Here is a 23,201-nt window from a genome sequence, read left to right on the forward strand (position 1 = left end):
ATATTGTTAACATTTCTTAAATCATCCCTCAGAAGTTGTTGATATTTCTTAAAGCATATATTATTATGGAACACATCAGCCCTGTTTTCTCCTACAAAATAGGAGTCTCAGTACAGCTTTTTGCACTGGTAAAGCTCTGGAAAGATCATCCTGGAATCCAGCCCCCCCTCACTATCTTGAGGGGGGTACTATTCTCCAAGATATTATCCAGATGTTGCCTTGCCCCCCCTTTAATTCCAGGGGGGAATGAAAAAGGTTTTCAACCTTTTAAAAAGCTGTTTGAGAAAGCTCCCACGGGAGTGCCCGTGGGATGCTACCAGAGCAACATTGGTTCCAACCGCCTTTATTTATTCTTGTTATAGAATTTTTAGCTACCTATTTAAGAAATAATGATAATATAAAAGGAATCACAACAGGAAAAACAGAACACCTAATCAATCTGTATGCAGATAATATGCAATTAACCCTACAAGATCCAATAAAAGCTGCCCCATTCTTACAGAATGAATTAGAGACCTTAACAAATTTAGCAAGCTTACAAATTAATTATAATAAATCAGAATTAATGAATCTAAACATATCCCCCCCAATCAACTTTTAATCTCCCAACAGCTTGGAATCCCCCTAGTAAATAAACATTTCAGATATCTTGGAATAAATGTGACAAAAAAATTATTAATGTTTATAATTATTTTTATAATGAATGAGAAATAAATTATTTCTCATTAATTATGGGAAAATTTGGACTGACGTTAAACAAAATTTAAAAATGGAGTAAATTAAATTTATCACTTTCTAGTTTACATATTTATTTTATACTTTACCTATTAAAGTCCCTAACTAAAACAATCACAAAGTAAATTGGAATACTTTATATTTAACTCCAAGTAACCTAGAATAGCTAAGAACTTGAGACGTAGGCAATGTACGAATGGTGGATGGGGTGTTCCTAAGCTAACGTTATATTATGAGGCATGTCAACTTAGCCATGCACTTTCAATATTAGAGAAAAGGCAGGAAAAACATTGGAAACAAATAGAAAGTAATTAGCTGAACATCAAAAATTTGAACAAATTTAAAATTTGTTAATTAAAAAAGAATTACAGAAATGTGAACTTCCAAACACATCCACATTAAATGGATTGCTTTCAATAATAAAAATCGGAAAAGAAAAGCTATTTCCAAAAATATCACGACTAATACTAGTATCCTATCATCCAGATCGCAAAACAAATAACATTAACGTGAAAGGGTATTCAGAACAAGGTTTTTACTATGTAAGAGACTTTTATATCATTTCAAGACCAAAAGAACAAAAATATTGGAAAGAAAAGTTGCAAAACACGCAAATTAGCTGGTACTTTTGGTACCATTTGGGAAATTTTATCAGAAATAAAACAATAATGAAACGAGCTACTAGACCACTATCCAGTTTTGACAAAATAATACTTCATCAAACATACCAAATGAAGGGTGCAATCCTATCCAGATAGGTGGCCGCCTCTGAACTCGGAGGCAACCACCCATCCGATGCAGGGCAGGAGAAACATGGAGGGGATCGTTCCCTCCGTGCTTCTCCTGCCCTGCATTTTCGGCTAGACAGCCGATTGTGGCTGTCTATCATCAGGAGGGCTGAGCGGGGAAGGAGGCACATTGGATGTGTCATACAGGCATTTCTGCCCTGCCCGCCCTGGAACACCCCCAGCCACGCCACTTTTCAGCCGCTCCGCACTCATTTTGCTGCACTCATGCAAGTGCAGAGGATGGGGCCTTTCCGCGCTGCCTCCGAGGCAGAGCGGAAGTGAGGGGCGGTTGGTTCTCCAGAAACCGACCTTGGCGCGCAGGCTCCAAGGTCGGTTCTTGGAAAACAAAATATCCTATGGCTGTCTAGCCACTGTCTAGCTGCCATAGGATTGCTCCCTCCGGGTGTTATCTCTAAAATTTATAAAATATTATTAGAAATGGATATGGGAACATCTGGAAACCTGCACTCAGTTTGGGAACTAAACTGGAAAATTCAAATTAGTAAAGAAGAATGGAATAAAATTTGGCAGAGATTTCCAGTTAAAACGCTATTCTCTGAAATCAGGGAAGAAACTATTAAAATGATACAAGGCTGGTATCTCACTCCAGTGCGCTTCTCTTAAATTAATTCAGACAACAATACATTTTGCTGGAGGGGATGTAAAGAACTAGGCACTACACAACAGATGTGGTGGGAATGTGGGAAAGTGAAGACAATATGGGACTTTGTTTTTCTAGAAATTGCTCAAATAACAGGACAAAACATATCAAAAACACCAGAATTAGCATTACTGGGAATATTTCAAGGTAATAATGAGAATTTATTACATAAAACATTTGTAAGATTTCTAACAACTGCAACTAGATTGTTGAGAGCCAGCAAATGGAAATATCTAAAAGGACTTTCACTTAAAGAATGGTACAGCAAAGTATGGCAGACTGCGTTATTAGAAAAATTGCAAATAATATTAAATTAGCAAAAGGGCAAAGAAAAAAGGACAGTTTTACGAAAGAGTGGTACAGTTTTATTGTTTATACAAATGCAGAAAAACGATGGAGCGTTCCCTCTTATTACAAAACTCTGTGGTTATCATAGAACGTAAGAAGGTACTATACATGATTAAAATAACAAATAAGAAGGTATATGTATTAACAAATTATAATATATGTTTTCAAACATAAAAAATCACAGCAAAAGTTTAGTTTAGGTTATATATTTGTTCTTAAGAATAAAATATGTACATCTTATCATTGTTAATAGTCTGGATAACTTGTAAATTGTACAATTTATTATGCATTTGCTGTACAAAGTTGTACAGATAGATAATGTACATGTATTGTAATGGAAATGAGATAAAGAACAGTTTAAAGAAAAATAAAATGAAATCTGTGTGGGGCTGGATGGCCCTTTGATGTGTTCAAACTTGATGATTCTAAGAGGTGAGTGATGCTTCACTGAAGTTCACAGTTCCAGCCATGTTCACTGTGCTTGGAAACAGTGTCCTACTCCTTTTACAACAGCTGCTATTGCTGTGCTACTCTTTAGTTGGGTATTAAGCCTAATGCTGTGATTTGATACATAGGCAAAAGCATATTCTGATCCCCAGTTCCTGAACCTGGATATAGGCCAACAAAGAAGAATGCTTTCCTTGCTTATTATTAAAATATAACCTCATATTTCTGGTATACAAATTGCGTTAAGCCCCCTACATTACGTAAAGCAGATTCTCCTCCACTGTTTACCAGTAACCCAAACTAGAGATAATGTGCAATGCTTGGACTGTGTTTGCTTTTAGTATGCTAGGGTGAAGACAGATGTGCCATTTTTATAGTAGTGGGGCCAATTTGGAAGCTCTCTTGCTGCATTCAATCTCAACATACTATTTCTTTCCAGTGTCAAGTTCTTTAAAAACAACAACACAGTGTTAATTGGCTGGCTCCCTGTGATATCACCAAGAAACCTCCCTCCGATCCTCAGAGCAGTTTTGTACTCTTTTTTTAAAGTTACCTTCTTAATTAGTAGGGGACAAACACATTAATAAGCCAGGGGAACCAGTGGTCCTCCAGATATTGTTGGACTCCCAATTCCCATCAGCCTCAGCCAGCACAGCCAATGATAAGGGATGATGCTGGTTGTTGTCCAACAACATGTGAGGGCTACAGGTTCCCCACCACTGTGTTAAACACATGAACATGCATGTAGAACTTTTATTTAAAAAATACACAGAAAATGGCAGGCAGCCCATGTGAAATACCCAGGAAAGAGCAAGTCTGATGCCTGAGCCACTGTTTAGTTCAGTGGCTGAACGCATGGCTAAGGGATGCACCGTGAGCCCCCTTTTTATATTAAAGTGGTGATTATGCTTGAAACCATTTCAGAATTATAAGCCTGTTATACTTTTAACCACCACTCAGCTAATCGTGTTCCATGTTCTGTTTACAGGGTGGCAGACAACATCTGTTTGTGCTTGCCTGATCATTGTCATTTTGGTTTTCTGTGCAGAATTAATATAGAAGCTCGCAAATCTCCAAAGTTATCACGAGCTGCTCAGGAGATATCAAGATCTCCCAGGTTGCCAATAAGGAAGCCCTCCATAGGTTCACCAAGCCTAACTCGCAGAGAGTTTCCTTTGGAAGATATCACTCAGGTACTGCATGGCTATCTAATTATTTACCCACCAACTCTGATAAAATGCACCTTATTCTGAGTAGGGCCACAGCAGAAGAAGTTTCCTTGTGAGAGATGGCTGATGGCATGTCATCGAGCACAGTATTTATTGCGGACTGTACTCTGGTTCAGATCTCACCTGTACAGCAAACTCATTAGGTGGCCTGAGGCAAACCACTCTTTCTCAGTGTCACCATCTGCACTATGGGGATAATAATATTGATCAACCTCATAGGGCTGTTGCAAGGACTGCTGAGTTAATGTATGTGAACATCCTAAAGCACTATATAAATGCTTGTTGTTATTTTGTTATGTCTTTTCATTGCAGCACAACTACCTTGCTCAGGTCACATCAAATATCTGGGGAACCAAATTCAAAATCGTGGGTTTGGCTGCTTTCCTACCAACCAATCTTGGTGCAGGTAAGAATTACCCCTGTCTTGTGACATGCTCTAGAATAACTCATCTGAATTCACCAAGGTTTTCTGGTGATGTCTCAGTCCAGGTCAATTTTTTAATGGGTATATTATTGCTTGGAAAATATTGTCATAACTGTATCATTTTTTTTAAATCAACTCATGGCAGTCTCTAAATTTTAGTGAGGCCTGTTATTGATGAAGAATTGCACTTATGAACCAGTCCCCTAGGGAGGTGGTGGACTCTCCCACGCTGGAGGCATTCAAGATGAAGCTGGACAGCCATCTGTCAGGGGTGCTCTGACTTGGATTCCTGCACTTAGCAGGGGGTTGGACTCGATGGCCTTATAGGCCCCTTCCAACCCTACTATTCTATGATTCTATGATTCTTCCCCCAAGGAGCTTAAAGAGGCTAACGTATAATGCCCAGGAGCCTCTCCCCTACGTTACAGGGCTAAACTGACTTAGCTTCAGCAGTAGAGCTTCACTGTGTGCCTTCAGAGCATTCTCTGGGCCAGTGGCAACAAACTCTGCCCCATGGGGCTCTACAATAAATTGCACCGGAAGTCATTAGTGAAGACCGTTCTTCCACCAACAAGCATGCATCCTCTTGCCCAGCGCATTCAGGAATAATGTTGCTTTGCTTATATCTAGAGGAAAACTTGTCCACTTTGAAACTACTCAAGCACATTTTTGAAGAAAATACCTTTAAGATGTAATTTATGAAAGCCCTCTTCCCACCCACCCCTCAGCCATGTCAATAGCCAAGAACAATTGTTATGGACTATTTTTGTGAGATTGTCTTTTGGTGCAAAACCCCCTGGAACAGGTGATTTAGAAGGATGCTGTGTCTAGCTGTGGGTCATTGTGTCAGCTAATGCTATTGGTGCTGCACTAGAGGTCCCTTACACTAGCACAACGTAACTTATGCTAGTGCTTGTATTGCATTGGATACTGCCCTACATCTGCAGCCCCTTTAATCACCTAGACTTGCTTTTTCCCAGTCATGCTTGTATCTGACTTGGGATTCCCAAGCAGTCTCCCATCTAGACACTGGCCAGGGCCAAACTTGCTTAGCTTCAATGATGGCAATAAATCATTCCAGACCGTTCCTTTTTGCTTAGAGGCTTCTTCAGTTTGGACAGAATATCCAAATAGAAAACACTTCTGCATCCATGTATATTTTCTTGTGTATCTTCATTGGGAAGCCTCATTGTTCTGCAGCTTCCTAGTGTGTGTACATGCAGCAAAATACATTTCTGGGTGCTTATCACATGTAGTCATCTCATGGAAGTAGCTTTCATGGAGGAGCTTTGTTATGGCTGAAACAACACCAACTGCTTGATTCCTTTGGTCTTGGTGGACCTTTATTTTATATTTTTTCCATTACAAATATTTCCTTTCTTCCCTTTTCTTGCCACCTTTCTGTAGTTATCTATAAAACCAGCTTGCTGCATCTCCAGCCCAGGCAAATGACCATATATCTTCCAGAAGTGCGGAAGATTTCCATGGACTATATAAACCTGCCTGTTTTCAACCCCAATGTTTTTAGTGAAGATGAAGATGATTTGCCAGGTGAGATTTGAGTGTCTACCACCCTACTGGATATACAGAGTTCGGTTCTTCTTGTAATAAAAAGCACAAGGCACAAGGTTCTGCTAAATAATCTGAAAGATGTGTTTGGGGTAGTGATGGAGGCAGATCTGGGGCCCACTCTTTTTAGAGGCCACAGACTCCAAAATAGAACTGAAAAGGTCTGTGGGCCCTGTTGTTCTTCCAGCTATGTCATTTGAAGCCTGGTAGAGCCGAGAGACCTTCCTAAAGCCTGCACCCTTCCCAGCCTGGTTGGACCCTCCCTACCATCAACCCCCCCCCCCCGCTCCATTTTACTTATTGGAATGGAGCAGAGCGGTCCCACTTGGGCTGGGAAGAGCACAAGCATCAGGAAGACTTCAGACTTCGCAGCACATGCGTGGTGTATTCAAAGCATCCAGGGATCGTGGGAACTGTCTTGGATGCGACTTGCATGCGCAGCAGTGTCCAAAGCCTTCCTGAAGCCTGTGGCCTTCCTGGCCTGGATAGAACCTTCCTATCTGCCTCCCTGGCTCTTGTAAGGAATGCGAAGGTGAAAAGCAGGGTGAGGTGGGGGGAGTGCTCTAGGCCAGGAAGAGTACAGGCTCTTGGGAGGTTCCTAGGTCCCATTATGTTCCCAGTGACATAACTGAGAGGTAAGTGGGGCCCAGAATCATTGGTAAATACCATCAACAAAACAAATGCCATGACTAATTTAGATGTCCAGTCCATGTCCTCCTAATTAATCAACTTTAAATGGATCAATTAAGAATTGATGCAGAGAGACTCCACATCACTTGTTTGGGCCATCTTGAAAACTTAACAGGCAGTTGTGGAATTGGGAATTAAAATCATCAGGCTTCAGTGTTACTTCATTTAGAAATCTGGAAGCTGATTGAAGCTGAATTTAGATGTGACACAAGTAATAACAGTGAACAGGCATTGCACATTGCATGAAATATGGGCACTTGTTATTGACATGGATCAGTCTCCAGTCATGGGTTAAGTTCACAGCCTTAGGGTGGAGTGGATCCATCATGTTGCCTGGGAATTGCTGTTGCAGCAGTGGCTAGGTGCATTCACAAGTTTCACCAGGTGAGCAGGTTGCGTTCTCTCCTTAGATTCAGAACAGGTTACCATTATGCACTACAAGTTATTATATACACCTTCCACTTCAATGAGTTTACATTGGTTTAACAGAGTGCACTATACTAGAACACTAGCTTGTTGTTACTCATCCTGAAGATGGATGCAGATGATACACTGGCTGCAGCTCCTCCTCCCCCCCCGGGGGGGCAAATTCCCTTCCTCCCTTGACTGTGATTAAACAGTTAGTCAGCTTCAAATTTTACTGCAGTTAAGGCTAACTGAGATTTCACATAAACCATGATCTGAAATGGGGATTTATTTTATTTATTTAAGAGAACCATGGGGGAAGGGGGTTTGTCTCAAGCAGTGAAGGGGCTTCTGCAGAGAGAGTGCGTGTTCTCAGGCCTGGCTCCTTACTTGCTTATCATGATTAGCAGGGAGACAGTATTACATGGGCACTGGCCCAAAGTAACAGAGCAAGTTCGAAATCTGAGTAAAAGACTGGTGTAACAAATTACTCAAATAACTTTTAAAATGTAAACCAATGCCATAGATGACAAGGAATGAACCTAGTATATTTCTTGTGGATGAAGGCTATTATAAAATACTGTATGTTTTTGTCATAGTGACTGGAGCATCCGGAGTTCCTGAGAACAACCCACCTTGCACTGTAAACATCCCAATTGCTCCTATTCACAGTTCAGCACAAGCAATGTCACCAACTCAGAGCATAGGGTTGGTTCAGTCTTTGCTGGCCAATCAGAATGTGCAATTGGATGTCCTCGCAAATCAGACAACAGCTGTGCCAGCCGCAGACCATGTGACTGATAATGTAGTCCACTACCCAATCCCAAGCAGGTATTCCAACCCGGGCCAGGTGATCTTTGGAGGAGTGGAAATGGGGCGCATAATCCAGGCACCCCCTCAGTTACCCCTACCGCCACAGGGTGCAGTCCAGATGGCAATTGTGGACCACAGAGATGGGGACAGAGACCACGAGCACCTCCATAAAACCAAAACGTTACGTCCAGTTCCACAGGTGGCTGAAGGAGAAGCAGCTGTCTTCAGCACTGCCCAAGAAATTCAAATGAATAAAATGAACCCTCCCCCTCCATACCCCGGAACCATACCAGCAGCTCCGACCACAGCACCACCACCTCCTCCTGTACCCCCACAACCTCCCATAGACCTCTGTCTGAAAAAAGGAGATTTCCCCCTATATTCAGCTGGGCATTATCAGACCCCTCTTGGCTACGAGAGGATAACCACCTTCGACAGTAGCGGGAATGTTGAGGAGGTATGCCGACCCCGGGCACGGGTGCTGTGTGCCCAGAACACTTACACTCTGCCAGGGCCTGGCAGTTCTGCCACGTTGAGGATTACTTCATCAGAGAAGAAGATTCAGCAGCCTTGCACTAGTGCCACCCTGAACAGGCTCATGGTTCCACGCTACTCCATTCCAACTGGGGATCCACCGCCATACCCAGAGATTGCAGCCCAGCTATCTCAAGGCCGTAGCCTTGCACAGAGGCTGGACAATAGCATCATCCATGCTACTCTACGGAGGAACAGCAGGGAGGCAGCCCTGAAAATGGCCCAGTTGGTTGACAGCCAGAGAGCCACTCTGCAGATCCCGCCCAAACTCAAGAGTAATGTTGTGGCGGCTCAGTACCAGCAGAGGGTGCCGACGGCACTATACACCTGCAGCCAGTGCAGCAGCAACAGCAGCGGTGGCAGCGGCAACACTAATAGTGGAAGTGGGAACATGGGCAACATCAACACGGGCAACATCAACACTAACAGCAGTGCCTCTGCCCTCGGCAGCATGAGGCCGGATGTGACAATGGGGAGCAGCTCCCAGCACAGCTCTGTCATCGCACACTCTGTCAGCACTTCACCTTTGGCCTCGCAGTCCTCGTACAGTTTGCTGAGCCCACCCGACAGCTCCCGTGAACGGACAGATTATGTAAACTCTGCCTTCCTGGAGGATGAGGCTCTTTCTCAGCACTGCCCTGTGGAGAAATCAATCCGCCACATCCCGGTAGCCATGGCAGAGCCTAGCATTGGGGTCAAAAGACCACCCCCCTATCAGTGGGAACCGATGGTGAGCGAGGAGATATGGGTTCCGCAAGAAAGGACAGCCCATAGTACTTTGCCTAACCCCATTAAACCCACTCCTCTGGTCATTGGCCAAGCTCAGCATCTGGATATATCCCGGGTGCCATTCGTTTCCCCCAAATCTCCAACCAGTCCCACTGCCACTTTCCAGATGAGTTATGGGGTTGGAGCACCATATGCAGGGAGCTACAGTGTCCCTCCTCCTCCCGCCCCACCTCTTCAGGGAATGCAGGTCCCTTGTTCTCCCAAAGAAGCTCTTTCCCCACCCCAGATCGCACAGCAGGAGCCGACCGTTGTGCTTCAGCCAGGTTATCCCTCAAACCTCTCTTACTGCCCTTTGCCCCCCATGTACCCTGGAAGTAGCACTTGCTCGAGTTTACAGCTGCCACCGATGGCCTTGCACCCGTGGAATTCCTACAGCACATGCCCCCCTGCTGCACAGAGCTCCCAAGGCCCCCTGCCCCCCAAGGCACTCCTTGTGGTGGAGAAACCAGTTATGTCTCCACCACCAGCAGAGCCTCCGGGTCACGTGGGCTCGGACGCGATGGCGGAGACAGCGGACAACTTCCAAGAAGTACTCTCCTTGACGGAAAGCCCCGTTCCTCAGCGGACAGACAAGTTTGGCAAGAAGAATCGGAAGCGCCTGGATAGCCGGGCAGATGAAGGAAACATGCAGGCTATCACCGAGGGGAAGGTCAAAAAGGAGGCCAGGACAACGCTGACGGATTTCAACTCGTTGATATCCAGCCCTAGACTAGGCAGGGAGAAGAAGAAAGTCAAAAGTCAGAAGGACCAGCTGAAGTCAAAAAAACTGAACAAGATGAACGAATTTCAGGACAGCTCAGAGAGCGAGCCTGAACTGTTTATTAGTGGGGATGAATTGATGAACCAGAGCCAGGGCAGTAAAAAGGGCTGGAAAAACAAAAGGAACTTGAGGACAGCCAGTGAACTGGATGAATTTAAGTGCCGGAAAGCAAACGAGAAAGAGGACGGACGGCTGGGAAGCCAGGGCTTTGTGTATGTGATGGCTAACAAGCAGCCCTTGTGGAATGAGGCAACCCAAGTCTATCAGCTGGACTTTGGAGGAAGAGTAACCCAAGAATCTGCAAAAAACTTCCAGATTGAGCTGGAAGGGAGACAGGTAAGGCATTCAAGGCTCTGTCTTGTATTAGGCCTTGACATGTGGGTCAAATTTGTTTTGATGTGATTTCTTTCAAACAGTAGGCACACTTTCTTGCAGATACATTTGTAGGGAAAAGGCTTATGGAAGGCCTGGGGCAGACACAATTTTGATCCTGATTCCTTAGTCCATGGAGAATGTTCTGTCAGCACCAAGTCTTAGACATGTGGCTGTTGCATAGTATTTGTATTCTGCTTGTGTCTGTCTCAGTGTCTCAGCTGCCCAAGTCTTGAATCCAGCATGTATGGAGGTTCCCTTTGAGGTACATGCAACTGTTCGGCTTGAATACATAAACCCAAAGCAATTCTATTCCAGAAGGAAAAATGTGGAGGGCAGCTGCTCATCATTTCCACTTCTGTTCCTCAGAGATGTTTGATGTCATATTATGTGTAGACATATGAACCCATATAATTAGAATGAGAATGGAAACATTATAATTTGTGGGTAATGTCATAATCCAATCTGTGTACCGTAGACCAGCCTTCCCCAACCAGCATGGTCAATGGCTGCACTGATTGCTGCTGATGGGAGTTGTAGTCCAGCACATCAGGAGGTCAACAGGTTAGAAACATAGGAAGCTGCGTTATACTGAGTTAGACCACGGGTCCATCTAGCCCAATATTGTTGACACTGACTGGCAGCAGCTCTCCAGGGTTTCAGGCAGGATTCTTTCCTGGCCCTACCTGGAGATGCCAGGGATTGAACCTGGGACCTTCTCCATGCAAAGCAGGTGCTCTACCACTGAGCCACGGCCCTCTCTAAGTTTGGGGAAGACCTAAGACCATTAGGCATGGTCTAAGCCATGCCTAATATGAAAAGCAAGCAGTAATAAAGTATGTTCAGGGAGAAAGTAACAGAAGAATATATGAACTTGAAACCCTAGCCATTATTTTTCATCCCTTAGAGGAGCTGCTGCATTGTATGGCTAAGAAATATGAACATGGGTGCAAAACACTTTGCAAAGCTTAGCTAGCTTTATTCTCTACGAGCCAGGATCAGGGTGATCCTTGATCACCTGTAGCTGCCAGTCCTTTTTCTTCTTCCTTTCCAAGCTTTTTGAAACTGCTTGGAAGGGGGCATGAATGGAGACCTGAACACACATGTGAGAGGAAGAATCCTTTTGCTGGTGTATTCTAGTTTTCCCCTTCCCTTCCACCTTTCTTTCAAATAAGTTGGGCAGAAAGGGAAGCTGATCCTGATCTGAGCTGTAGGATGAGAGGAAAGGAGTAACCCTCTACCAGCCCAGCTTAGACTGTCCCTTCCTGCTTGGCTTGCCTCCAGAAAACTGGGTAAGAAAGGAGATTGAGACTGGGCTAAGGCACAGTTATAGAAGTCTACCTGATTGGCAGCTGTGCTGTAGGCCTCAGAGATTGCAGAACATTCATCAACCTCCATCCACTAGCCAAGAGGCTCTTGGGAATCTGTTGTGCATTGCTTCCAAGAAGACTTCAGTTTGTTGCTGTTCAGTGGTTAAGTTGTGTCCGACTCTTCGTGACCCCATGGACCATAGCATGCTAGGCCTTCCTGTCCTCCGCTCTCTCCCGGAGTGTGCTCAAGTTCATATTCATTGCATCGGTGATGCTATCTAGCCATCTCATCCTCTGCTGTCCCCTTCTCCTTTTGCCTTCAGTCTTTCCCAGCATCAGGGTCTTTTCCAGAGAGTTTTCTCTTTTCATTAGGTGGCCGAAATATTTGAGCTTCAGCTTCAGTATCTGTCCTTCCAGTGAGCACTCAGGGTTGATTTCCTTTAGGATTGACTGATTTGACCTCCTTGCAGTCCAGGGGACTCGTAAGAGTCTTCTCCAGCACCACAGTTCAAAAGCATCAATTCTTTGGCACTCAGCCTTCCTTATAGTCCAGCTCTCACAGCCATACATTACTACTAGGAAAACCATAGCTTTGATTAGATGGACCTTTGTCGGCAAGGTGATGTCTCTGCTTCTTACTATGCTGTCTAGGTTTGCCATAGCTTTCCTCCCAAGGAGCAAGCGTCTTTTAATTTCATGGCTACAGTCACCATCTGCGGTGATCTTGGAGCCCAAGAAAATAAGATCTGTCACTGCTTCCATTTCTTCCCCTTCTATATGCCCAGAAGTGATGAGGCTAGATGCCATGATTTTAGTTTTTTAATGTTGAGTTTCAAACCAGCTTTTGCACTCTCCACTTTCACCCTCAACAAGAGGCTCTTTAGATCCTCTTCGCTTTCTGCCATTAGGGTGGTATTCTCTGCGTATCTGAGGTTGTTGATAATTCTCCCGGCAATCTTAATTCTGACCTGTGATTCATCCAACCTGGCGTTTCTCATGATGTACTCTGCATATAAGTTAAATATGCAGGGTGACAATATGCAGCCTTGTCTTACTCCTTTCCCAATTTTGAACCAATCGGTTGTTCCATGTCCGGTTCTTACTGTTGCTTCTTGACCCTCGTACAGGTTTCTCAGAAGACAGGTAAGGTGGTCTGGTACTCCCATCACTTTAAGAATTTGCCACAGTTTGTTGTGATCCACACAATCCAAGGCTTTAGCGTAGTCAATGAAGCAGAAATAGATGTTTTTCTGGAATTCTCTTGCTTTCTCCATGATCCAGCGAATGTTGGCTATTTGATCACTAGTTCCTCTGCCTCTTCAAAACCCAGCTTGTACTTCCGGTAGTTCTTGGTTCACATACAGCTGAAGCCTAGCTTGTAGGATTTTGAGCATAACCTCGCTGGCATGTGAAATGAGCACAATTGTACGGTAGTTTGAACACTCTTTGGCATTGCCCTTCTTTGGAATTGGAATGTAAACTGACCTTTTCCAGTCTTGTGGCCACTGCTGAGTGTTCCAAATTTGTTGGCATATTGAATGCAGCACTTTAACAGCATCATCTTTTAGGATTTTAAATATCTCCGCTGGAATACTGTCATCTCTGCTAGCTTTGTTGTTAGTAATGTTTCCTAAGGCCCACTTGACTTCACTCTCGAGGATGTCCGGCTCAAGTTCAGTAACCGCACTATCATGGCTATCAGGGACATTCAGATCTTTCCTGTATAGTTCTTCTGTGTATTCTTTCCTCCTCTTCTCAATCTCATCTGCTTCTGTTAGGTCCCTGCTTTCTTTGTCGTTTATCATGCCTGTCTTTGCACAAAACGTTCCCTTGATATCTCCGATTTTCTTGAAGAGATCTCTAGTCTTTCCCATTCTGTTGTTTTCCTCAATTTCTTTGCATTGTTCATTTAAGAAGGCCTTCTTGTCTCTCCTTGCTATTCTCTGGAACTCTGCATTCAGTTGGATATATCTTCCCCTTTCTCCCTTGCTTTTCGCTTCCCTTCTTTCCTCAGCTACTTGTAAAGCCTCATCAGACAGCCACTTGGCTTTCTTGCATTTCTTTTTCTTTGGGATGGATTGAGCTGCTGCCTCCTGAACAATGTTACGGACCTCCATCCATAGTTCCTCAGGCACTCTGTCTATCAGGTCTAATCCCTTAAATCTATTCGTCACCTCCACTGTATATTCATAAGGGATATGATTTAGATCATACCTGAATGGTTTAGTGGTTTTCCCTACGTTCTTCAATTTAAGCTGAAATTTTGCAAGAAGCAGCTCATGATTTGAGCCACAGTCAGCTCCAGGTCTTGTTTTTACTGACTGTATAGAGCTTCTCCATCTTTGGCTGCAAAGGACATAATCTGATTTCGATATTGACCATCTGGTGATGTCCATGTGTAGAGTCGCCTCTTGTGCTGTTGGAAAAGAGTGTTTGCTATGATCAGCGTGTTCTCTTGGCAAAACTCGATTAGCCTTTGTCCTGCTTCATTTTGTACACCAAGGCCATGCTTGGCTGTTATCCTGGTGATTTCTCGACTTCCTACTTTAGCATTCCAAACCCCTATGATGAAGAGGACATCTTTTTTGGGTGTTAGTTCTAGAAAGTGTTGTAGGTCTTCATAGAACCGATCAACCACAGCTTCTTCAGCCTCAGTGGTTGGGGCATAGACTTGAATTACTGTGATGTTGAATGGTTTGCCTTGGATTCGTACTGAGATCATTCTATCATTTTTGAGATTGTACCCCAGTACTGCTTTTCCCACCCTTTTATTGACTGTGAATGCTACTCCATTTCTTCTAAGGGATTCTTGCCCACAGTAGTAGATATAATGGTCACCTGAATTAAATTCGCCCATGCTTGTCCATTTTAGTTCACTGATTCCCAAGATATCGATGTTCAATCTTGCCATCTCATGTTTGACCACCTCCAGCTTACCTTGATTCATTGATCTTACATTCCAGGTTCGTAAACATTATTGTTCTTTACAGCATTGGATTTTCTTTTCACCACCAGACGCATCCACAGCTGAGTGTCCTTTCGGCTTTGGCCCAGCCGCTTCACTCTTTCTGGCGCTACTTGGAAATACCCTCTGCTCTTCCCCAGTAGTATATTGCACACCTTCCGACCTGAGGGGCTCATCTTCCGGCGTCATCTCTTTTAGCCTTGTGATACGTTCCATGGGGTTTTCTTGGCAAGAATACTGGAGTGGGTTGCCATTTCCTTCTCCAGTGGACCACGTTTTGTCAGAACTCTCCGCCATGACCTGTCTGTCTTGGGTGGCCCTGCACGGCATAGCTTATGGCTTCACTGAGTTACGCAAGCCCCTTCGCCACAACAAGGCAGTGATCCATGAAGGGGGACTTCAGTTTATTCAAGAATAAAAGATATGAACTTAAAAGATATGTGAACAAAAGGATTATTGGAGTGATCCCAGGATTAAATTATCACAGAAATATGAGAATAGGCTTGCTCAGATGAAATGGAGGCTCCAGCTAGTCCAGTGTTCAGTCTCCCAACAGTGGCATCCATTTTAAGTAGTACCTGGATCAGAGACCCATATAAAAAATTCTGAATTTTCTAAAGGAAGGGCAGGATAGAAGTAAAATAAAACAAGAAATTGAGAATGCTCTCTAAACTAAGTATGGGAGAGTGAATATGAAAACAGTACTGGCATGTGACACTATGTATCCAGGATTATGAATCTGGAATAGAAGTGAGTCATTTTGTGAACTTTCCAGACAACTGGCAACATTCTAGGCATGTTCCTGGAAAAGGAACATGCCGCCGCCGCCGCCACCGCTTCTTTGTGTGATTTCACAATCTCCCTGGCTCCCGGGAGGTTGAACAGACAAGTCACTGTAGATTGGATTGTGATATTCATAAATCATTTTGGGATTGCAATCGTGATGCATCCAGGAGATCCAGGATCAGCCAAGGACAGCTAGAAATCATATGCTTTCTAAAAAATTATTTGCAATTATAACAAAATAAAACAATACAAAAGTGGGGGGGATGCAAACAATAACACCGATGGCAAGAACATACGAAAAACAAGAATAAATGCATATCCAGTCCAATAACTGTTCTCAACACCATTGATTTAAAGAAACAAAGTTTTGACTTTTTCAAATATAAGTATTAATGTAAGCAGACCATATGTCTAAATAAGCATCCAGACGAAATTGGCAGCTGTAAGATATGCGTTCAATTGCAGCAAGAGTAGAAAGATCTTCAGTCCACTGAGTAATAAGTGGTGGGTGTTTATCCTTCCAGGTTTGGAGTATGAGGGTTTTTTTGCAACTGTTAAGGCTCTCAGAGTCCACTTTTTCTGTCCATCTGTTAATCCCCACATCAGAGGAATATAATTTAAAAGCACATGAGCATCTGCAATTATCATGGATTTTTCAAGAACAAAATTTATGCAGGCAGTAACTTACAACCAAAAAGAAGCCATCACAGGGCATGCCCACATCATATACTACAGCAACATATTATCCGCATTATGTTGCCAGCATCTAGCAGAGCTAGCCAGCTTTTTCTTAACTAGCCTCTGTGCTGTCTAAGATACATGAAACATCATTGTTTGTTGAATCAGTCTCTATTTTAAATCTACAGAAATTGTACTTATGGAAGCTAAGGCAACTTTCCATTGATTAGGTTGTATGGAGCATTCCAGTTCCCTATTCCATTCCTCTCTAACATACTGAACTTCCACTTTATTACATTCCAAAAGACATTTATAAACAACTATTGTAGGTTTCTGTAAAGGGCCACTTAAATTTCTCCAACAGTATAGGAGATGCCAAAGCACTCATCGCTGATGGCCCATATATAGACACCAAAAAAGTACTGTAACTGAATATATTGCCAACCAGCACTAGGTGACAAGTGATATCTATGCCACATTAATGAAAATGGTAAAAACTCATCATCCAATCCTATTAGCTGATCTAAAGTATAAATTCCATTATCAACCCAATTCCTCCAGAAAAAAAGGCTGCGTCTCTATTTTCTAATCAGGATTCCTCCATAAAGTTAATTTAGCATAAGAATAAGGATCAAACTGCAACTGACGAAACATTATATGCCTTGTTTCTCTAGCCGCCAAAATTGTGGGTGGAGCCAATCCTTTTTACTGTGCCTAGATCCTACTGCCATCCAGCGGAAAAGAGGTGTCAAATAGTTTGACTCCAAAACAACCCATAGAGGAGTTTTAAATGAAAAAGTTATCTTCAAACGATTAGTATGAGATAGCAGATAAGCCTTATGATATAAACCAAGATCTGGGAAATTAAATCCTCCCTCCCTAATTGGCAACTGCATCTTCTTAAGCAAAAACCAAGGAGGAGAACCCCCACCCCCAAATAAACATCCAAAATGCTGCATAGAGTTTTTGAAAATGCGTTTGGGGAATGTATAGAGGAATATTACACAATACATAAATTACCCATAGTAAGACATTCGTCTTAAGTATATTAACCTTGCCCCCAAATACTTAACTTAAGTGATGTCCATCTTTCCAAATCCAGAAATGTTTCTGCCAGCAATCCACTTAAATCTAGTTTAATCATTCGATAAATATCTCTAGGCACCTGTATTCCAAGATACATTATAACTTCTGGACACCAGCGGAATTGCCATTTAGTAACCACATTGGGTAACTTAATACTGCCTTCTAGTATTAATTCAGATTTTGACCAATTAATAGTATATCCTGAAAGTGTACCAAAGATATCAATTAATCTTATTAATTTTTACATAGAATATTCTTATCTACTGATAAATAACAAGTCATCTGCATATAAAGCTATTTTATATTCAACCTGCTCATGCATTTCTGTGCTCTGCCTAATTGCACATGCCAAGAGTTCCAGACATAAATATCAAGGGAGAAAGAAGGCAGCCCTGCCTTGTACCCCTCTATAGGCAACCCCCCAACACCTTGAATGAATTCCATTTGTCATCACTCATGACTTAGGGAAGAGATGTAATATTCTAGTCCATCTTGAACATTCTTATGCAAAGCTGAATTTTTCCAAAGTCACAGACATAAACTGCTAATGTAATTTGTCAAATGTTTTCTCAGCATCAAGTGAACTAAATGTTGCCTAATCCATTCTTTTTTTATTCAAGGTGATCAAATTTACCACAAGCCTTACATTATCTGCACCCTGCCTTTGGCGATTAAATCCCACTTGATCAGGATGTACTAATGTATGTATCACCTGCTGAAATCTATTAGCAAGAATTGCTGTTAATATTTTAGCAGCCACATTGATTATAGAAACTGGCCTGTAATTTACACAATTGGTATGATCTTTACCAGGTTTAGATATAACAGAAATATAAGCCTCATATAATGATGCTGCTCAAGTCCCTGATTCAAAAGCCTTACTATAAAGACACAAAAACATAGGAGTCAAAAAGCCAAGTACACCTTATACCACTCTATAGGAAAACCATCTGGCCCCGGAGCTTTCCCATTCCTCATATTTTCAATAACACACTTAACTCCCTCAGCTTGCAAAGGCTTTGCAAGTAGTACCTTTTGTTGCAAATCCTATCGTGGGAGGATCAAATTCAAAATAAGATTTCAAATTCCTGATTCATTGGATCCCTATCTATCCTATATAGTTCTGAAACTCTACATTTCTGAAACTATTTTTTTTTTCTGTTGGAGCTATATATCCATTGTTATGGTTAATCAAGAGAATATAATTCCAAGTTTTTCATTGTTTCAGCTGAAATGCCAGAATTGTGCCAGGCCTTTTCCCCCTTTCCCAATACCTCTGGTGCAGGGAAGTAAAAGTGAATTCTGCTTTAAATGAATGTAACTTATTCCATTTATATTTAGCATATTGTAGTGTTTGATAGAGGTCTGAGGAGAGGCAAGTTGCAAATTGACTAAATAAGGACTTCACTGTTTTATCCAGATTCTCTTCTTGCATCACTCTAACCTTTTTGTTGTGAGAAGTGTATGCAATAATGCTTTCCCTCATGTATACCTTAGACACCTCCCATTTCGTAGTGCAGGACATAGCTGAACCCTTGCTAATCTCAAAAAATTCCTTAAATTCAGAAGCTATCTGTGTTTTCAAATTATCATCATTAAGAATTATTATTATTATTAATTACATTTCTATACCGCCCCATAGCTGAAGCTCTCTGGGTGGCTTACAAAGATTAAAAATGATTGAAAATACACTATACAAAGTATAAGACCATTTACATGGAAACATATAAACAGACAGCACACACTCAGACAACATATATCTAAAACAATTTTAAACAATCAACCATAAGACAAATCCAGGACCTGATTTAAAACTCATCATATCCTGCCAAATGCCTGGGAGAAGAGAAAGGTCTCGACCTGGTGCAGAAAAGATAATAATGCTGGTGCCAGGCAGGCCTTGTCTGGGAGATCATTCCATATATGGGGGGCCAGCACTGAGAAGGCCCTCTCCCACGCTTTGGGAAAGGTGCTTTGCCAGGTATTGTGGTCCTGAGCCATATAAAGCTCTATAGGTTAAAACCAGCACCTTGAACCGGGCTCAGAAACATACAGACTGCCAGTGCAAGCTGGCCAGAGTCAGTCTTAGATGTTCAGACCTTCTTGTCCCTGGTAGCAAGGGACCGCCAGATTTTGCACAAGCTGCAGCTTCTGAACCTTCTTCAAAGGCAGCCCCACATAGAACACATTGCAGTAATCTAAGCTGGATGTTCCCAGAGCAGAGACAACTGAAGCCAGGTTATCCCTGTCCAGATAGGGATGTAGCTGGGCCACCAACTGAAGTTGGTAGAAGGCATTCTGTGCTACTGAGGCCACCTGAGCCTCAAGTGACAAAGATGGCTCCAGGAGAACCCCCAAAGTATGAACCTGCTCCTTCAGGGGAGTGCAACCCCACCCAGAACAGGTTGAGCACCGTATGAAGCATTCATGTGCCAAATGCCAAAAGGCTTAACAAAATTAAGCAATTTAATGCCTAAATGAACTGGAGCATGATCTGAGATAGCAATTGTATCAATATGATATGCTGTCATACTTTGAAATAGAGGAGAAGAGAACAATTTTGGTGCATGAATAAACAGACCCCAGTATATTCCCTGTCCACAGGATACAGCATGCACTATCAAACCTAACTCAGACATACAGGCTTTCATTGTTGAATGAATTACAGACTGAAATTTGCAAGGGTGATTAGTCCTATCCAAAACTGGGTCAAGAATCTCATTAAAGTCCCCATCAATTAACATATATATGGTCATAAGTAATAGCAAGCAGGTGACTAAGGGCACAATCCTATTGGGATAGTTGGCCGCCTCCGTACTCAGCAGATAGGGCAGGTGGAGCATAGAGACAATTTTGGCTGTCTCACTGGGGATGTTGGAGTGGGAGCAGGGAGGCCAGACGGCGCATAGGAAGTGTCATAACAATGCTTCTGCAGTCTCCTCCCCTCCCCGCCCCTGGGAATACCCCCTTTTTGACCGCTTTATGCTGAGGTTACGAGCATGGAGATGGGGAAGAACTGTGCCATCTACGAGGGGGCAGGAAGCATGGTTTCTGGGAACCGAGCTCAGAGCCAGGACTCTGGGCTCGGTTCCTAAAAGCCGAAAAATCCTATGGCTCTCTAGACACAGTCTAGCGGCCATAGGATTGCTCTCTAAAGCTCTCATAAAACATGGCAAGTGAATCCAGATTAGGACCATACACATTCACAATGGTGATTATCGTGTTTGTAAATTTGACCACCAAAATAAGGGAAAGCCTGTCTGAATCGGCGATTGCTTGTAACACTGATACTGGTGCATTTTTATGTGTTAGTAAAGCCACACCTTTAGCTTTCTTAGAATTACCACTAGCATAGACTTCCCATACCCAATCTTTGCATAGTCTGTCCTTGTCTTCCACCAAAAGGTGAGTTGCTTGTAAAAAAGCAACATCCATGTTTAACTTTTTGAGTTTGAAAAGCACCTGTTTCCTCTTATCAGGAATGCCAACCCCCCCACCCGACATTCCAAGTGATGATGTTCAGAGATATGGTATTTCACAAGTTAGACATAACCTCAAAAAAATCTGTATCTGAAACACTTGTTTCCACTCATCATCCCACACCATTACACCATTTATAAAGCCTAACCAAAATTTCACATGAACCCCATAGTTTTGAAGACAACTCACTGCTCTCATCCTAGCACTTCTAAAACATTTCATCACAAAACAAGCCACCAAGCACAGTATCACACATCACATGCCCAGAGTTTCCAGGATAGTGTTTATGATGCTTATAACAGACCAAGTATATGAACTTACTAGAACCCATATGCTTGAGTCTGCTGAAAAGCTTGGGGAATTCCTGTTGTGCTGACATGCCTGCCCAGCATTCTTTCTTGGTTTCAGCCCCCTAAGCATTGTGGGCTGTTTCACCTGGTTTTTGAAAACATACTTTCTCTCTGAACATCCCCAGTGATTCCAGTAGAACCACATACCAATTGAATTTGTGGGGTTGGATTCGATGGTCTTATAGGCCCCTTCCAACCCTACTATTCTATGATTCTTTGAATGTTCAAGGTGATGCAAGAGGTTGTGAACTTCCCCCTCCTTTAATAGCCCACTCTTTATTTAACCACTGTCTGAGTTCTTATTTATGATGTCTCTTTATCCACTTGTTTTCTTTTTCTCCTCCCACTACTTTGTCCTTCAGGTCATGCAGTTTGGGAGGATTGATGGCAACGCTTACATTTTGGACTTTCAGTATCCGTTTTCAGCAGTGCAGGCCTTTGCAGTAGCTCTGGCTAATGTGACTCAGCGCCTCAAGTGAAATGAGACCAGAGACCAGAGAGAGGAAAAACCTAATAAATTTTTCTCATAAGGGCCAACCCAGGAAGTGTCAGGGAGGCCTGGCAGCGACGTGAACAAGATTCTGGAGTAAAAGAAGGAAGTGCAACTGGGAAAAGTCTCCGAGTGCCCAAAGGAGGGCATCAACTTTGAACATTATTGGGGATGCGGGGGCGGGGGGGCTCTTTGGTTTGGGATTTCTTTTCTTTGAATCAACATTGTGCTGAGTTTTCAGGACGAGCAAAGGATGGGAGTTATTCAGTGTTATGTTGGGAAATGTGGCTTTTGGCTTGTTGTGATGGTTCTTCTGTGTTTGCTGCAAAAAGTAGCTGATGTAAGCTAATAGAAGGATTTTAAAAGACAGCCCTTCTTTTTCTTTTTCATTCATTCTTTTATAGACTGCTTTATATCATGCTGTTCTTTTTGAAGCAGGGAATATAACTCCCCCCACCCTCCTATATACTATAAAGTATATAGTATACTATATACTTTATACTATTTACATCAATAGTAACAGCAAAAACAAAACAAAAAAGCTATAATATACTTGAAGACACACATAGAAATCATAGAATCATAGGGTTGGAAGGGGCCTACAAGACCATCGAGTCCAACCCGCTGCTCAGTGCAGGAAGCCTGATTCCCAGGCGGCCTCCCATCCAAGTACTAACACGTGTTTCTTCTCTGATAACTGAGCACTAGGCACCATGGAGATTTTTCAGAAGTCCATACCTAATTTCTAAAATATTCAAAAAGAAAAAAAAAACCTGTTGCCTTTGGGGTGGTTTATGGTGACACTCTGTGGAAGAAGTTATTTTTTCCTTTCTTTGTGTTCTGTGACTTGGGTTATAAGTCTGTACCAGACAGTGAAAAATAGGATGGGTGGGGGGAGAGAAAGAGAAAGGAATGATGAGGCATACGGACACATATGTATTGATTTAAAATATTTTACTGATTTTAGTACAAATGTGTGGGATACATAGGTGTGACTTGGTGTGGCACTTAAGCAAGAGCTACATCTGCTGATCCTCACTTAACAATGTTTACAGCTGAATAAAGAAAAAATACCCTCTGAATGTACCAATTCAAGATACATGATCAGTCCGAGTTCCACAACATTATAGTCCTGATTTGGAAGGATGTGGGCATCAGCTGGAATGTTTCCTGTCTCTGTCAGCAGTGCGCCCTAGGCAGCCTGGTCATATCCGAGTTCATGGGTGGTCCAAGACCTGATAGGATCAGGTGCCAGCATTGCCAGGGAGTTCCAGGAGTCATTTGCCTAGAAGATTGAGTCTGGGTTTGTGAATGGATCCACACAAGCAGACTGTGGTAAGGATAAACCGTGGCTTTCTCCAACCTGGTGCTTTCCAGATGTTTTGGACTAGAACTTTCAGGATTCCTGACCATTGGCCATGCTGACTGGGGCTGATTGGAGGTAAAGTGCAAAACATCTGGAAGGCACCAGGTTGGGCAAGGTCAATCTAGA

General features: G+C 42.8%; 1 protein-coding gene across 1 annotated transcript in view; it reads left to right on the top strand.

The window, feature by feature from the left end:
* TULP4 (TUB like protein 4) overlaps window positions 1-22,789 on the top strand; it is a 120,261-nt gene extending 97,472 nt beyond the window's left edge. The window contains exons 10-14 of the mRNA XM_084827924.1: window positions 4,028-4,172; window positions 4,521-4,614; window positions 6,040-6,183; window positions 7,896-10,528; window positions 21,582-22,789. Coding sequence (XP_084684050.1) covers window positions 4,028-4,172; window positions 4,521-4,614; window positions 6,040-6,183; window positions 7,896-10,528; window positions 21,582-21,698 — 3,133 coding nt within the window. The 3' untranslated portion in view covers window positions 21,699-22,789. The remainder of the gene's footprint in view (window positions 1-4,027; window positions 4,173-4,520; window positions 4,615-6,039; window positions 6,184-7,895; window positions 10,529-21,581) is intronic.
* Window positions 22,790-23,201: the final 412 nt, after the last annotated feature.

The sequence above is a fragment of the Heloderma suspectum genome, chromosome 1 (genome assembly GCF_057233095.1).
Source record: "Heloderma suspectum isolate Gila_16-S chromosome 1, 16-S_ref, whole genome shotgun sequence".
Lineage (NCBI taxonomy): Eukaryota > Metazoa > Chordata > Lepidosauria > Squamata > Helodermatidae > Heloderma > Heloderma suspectum.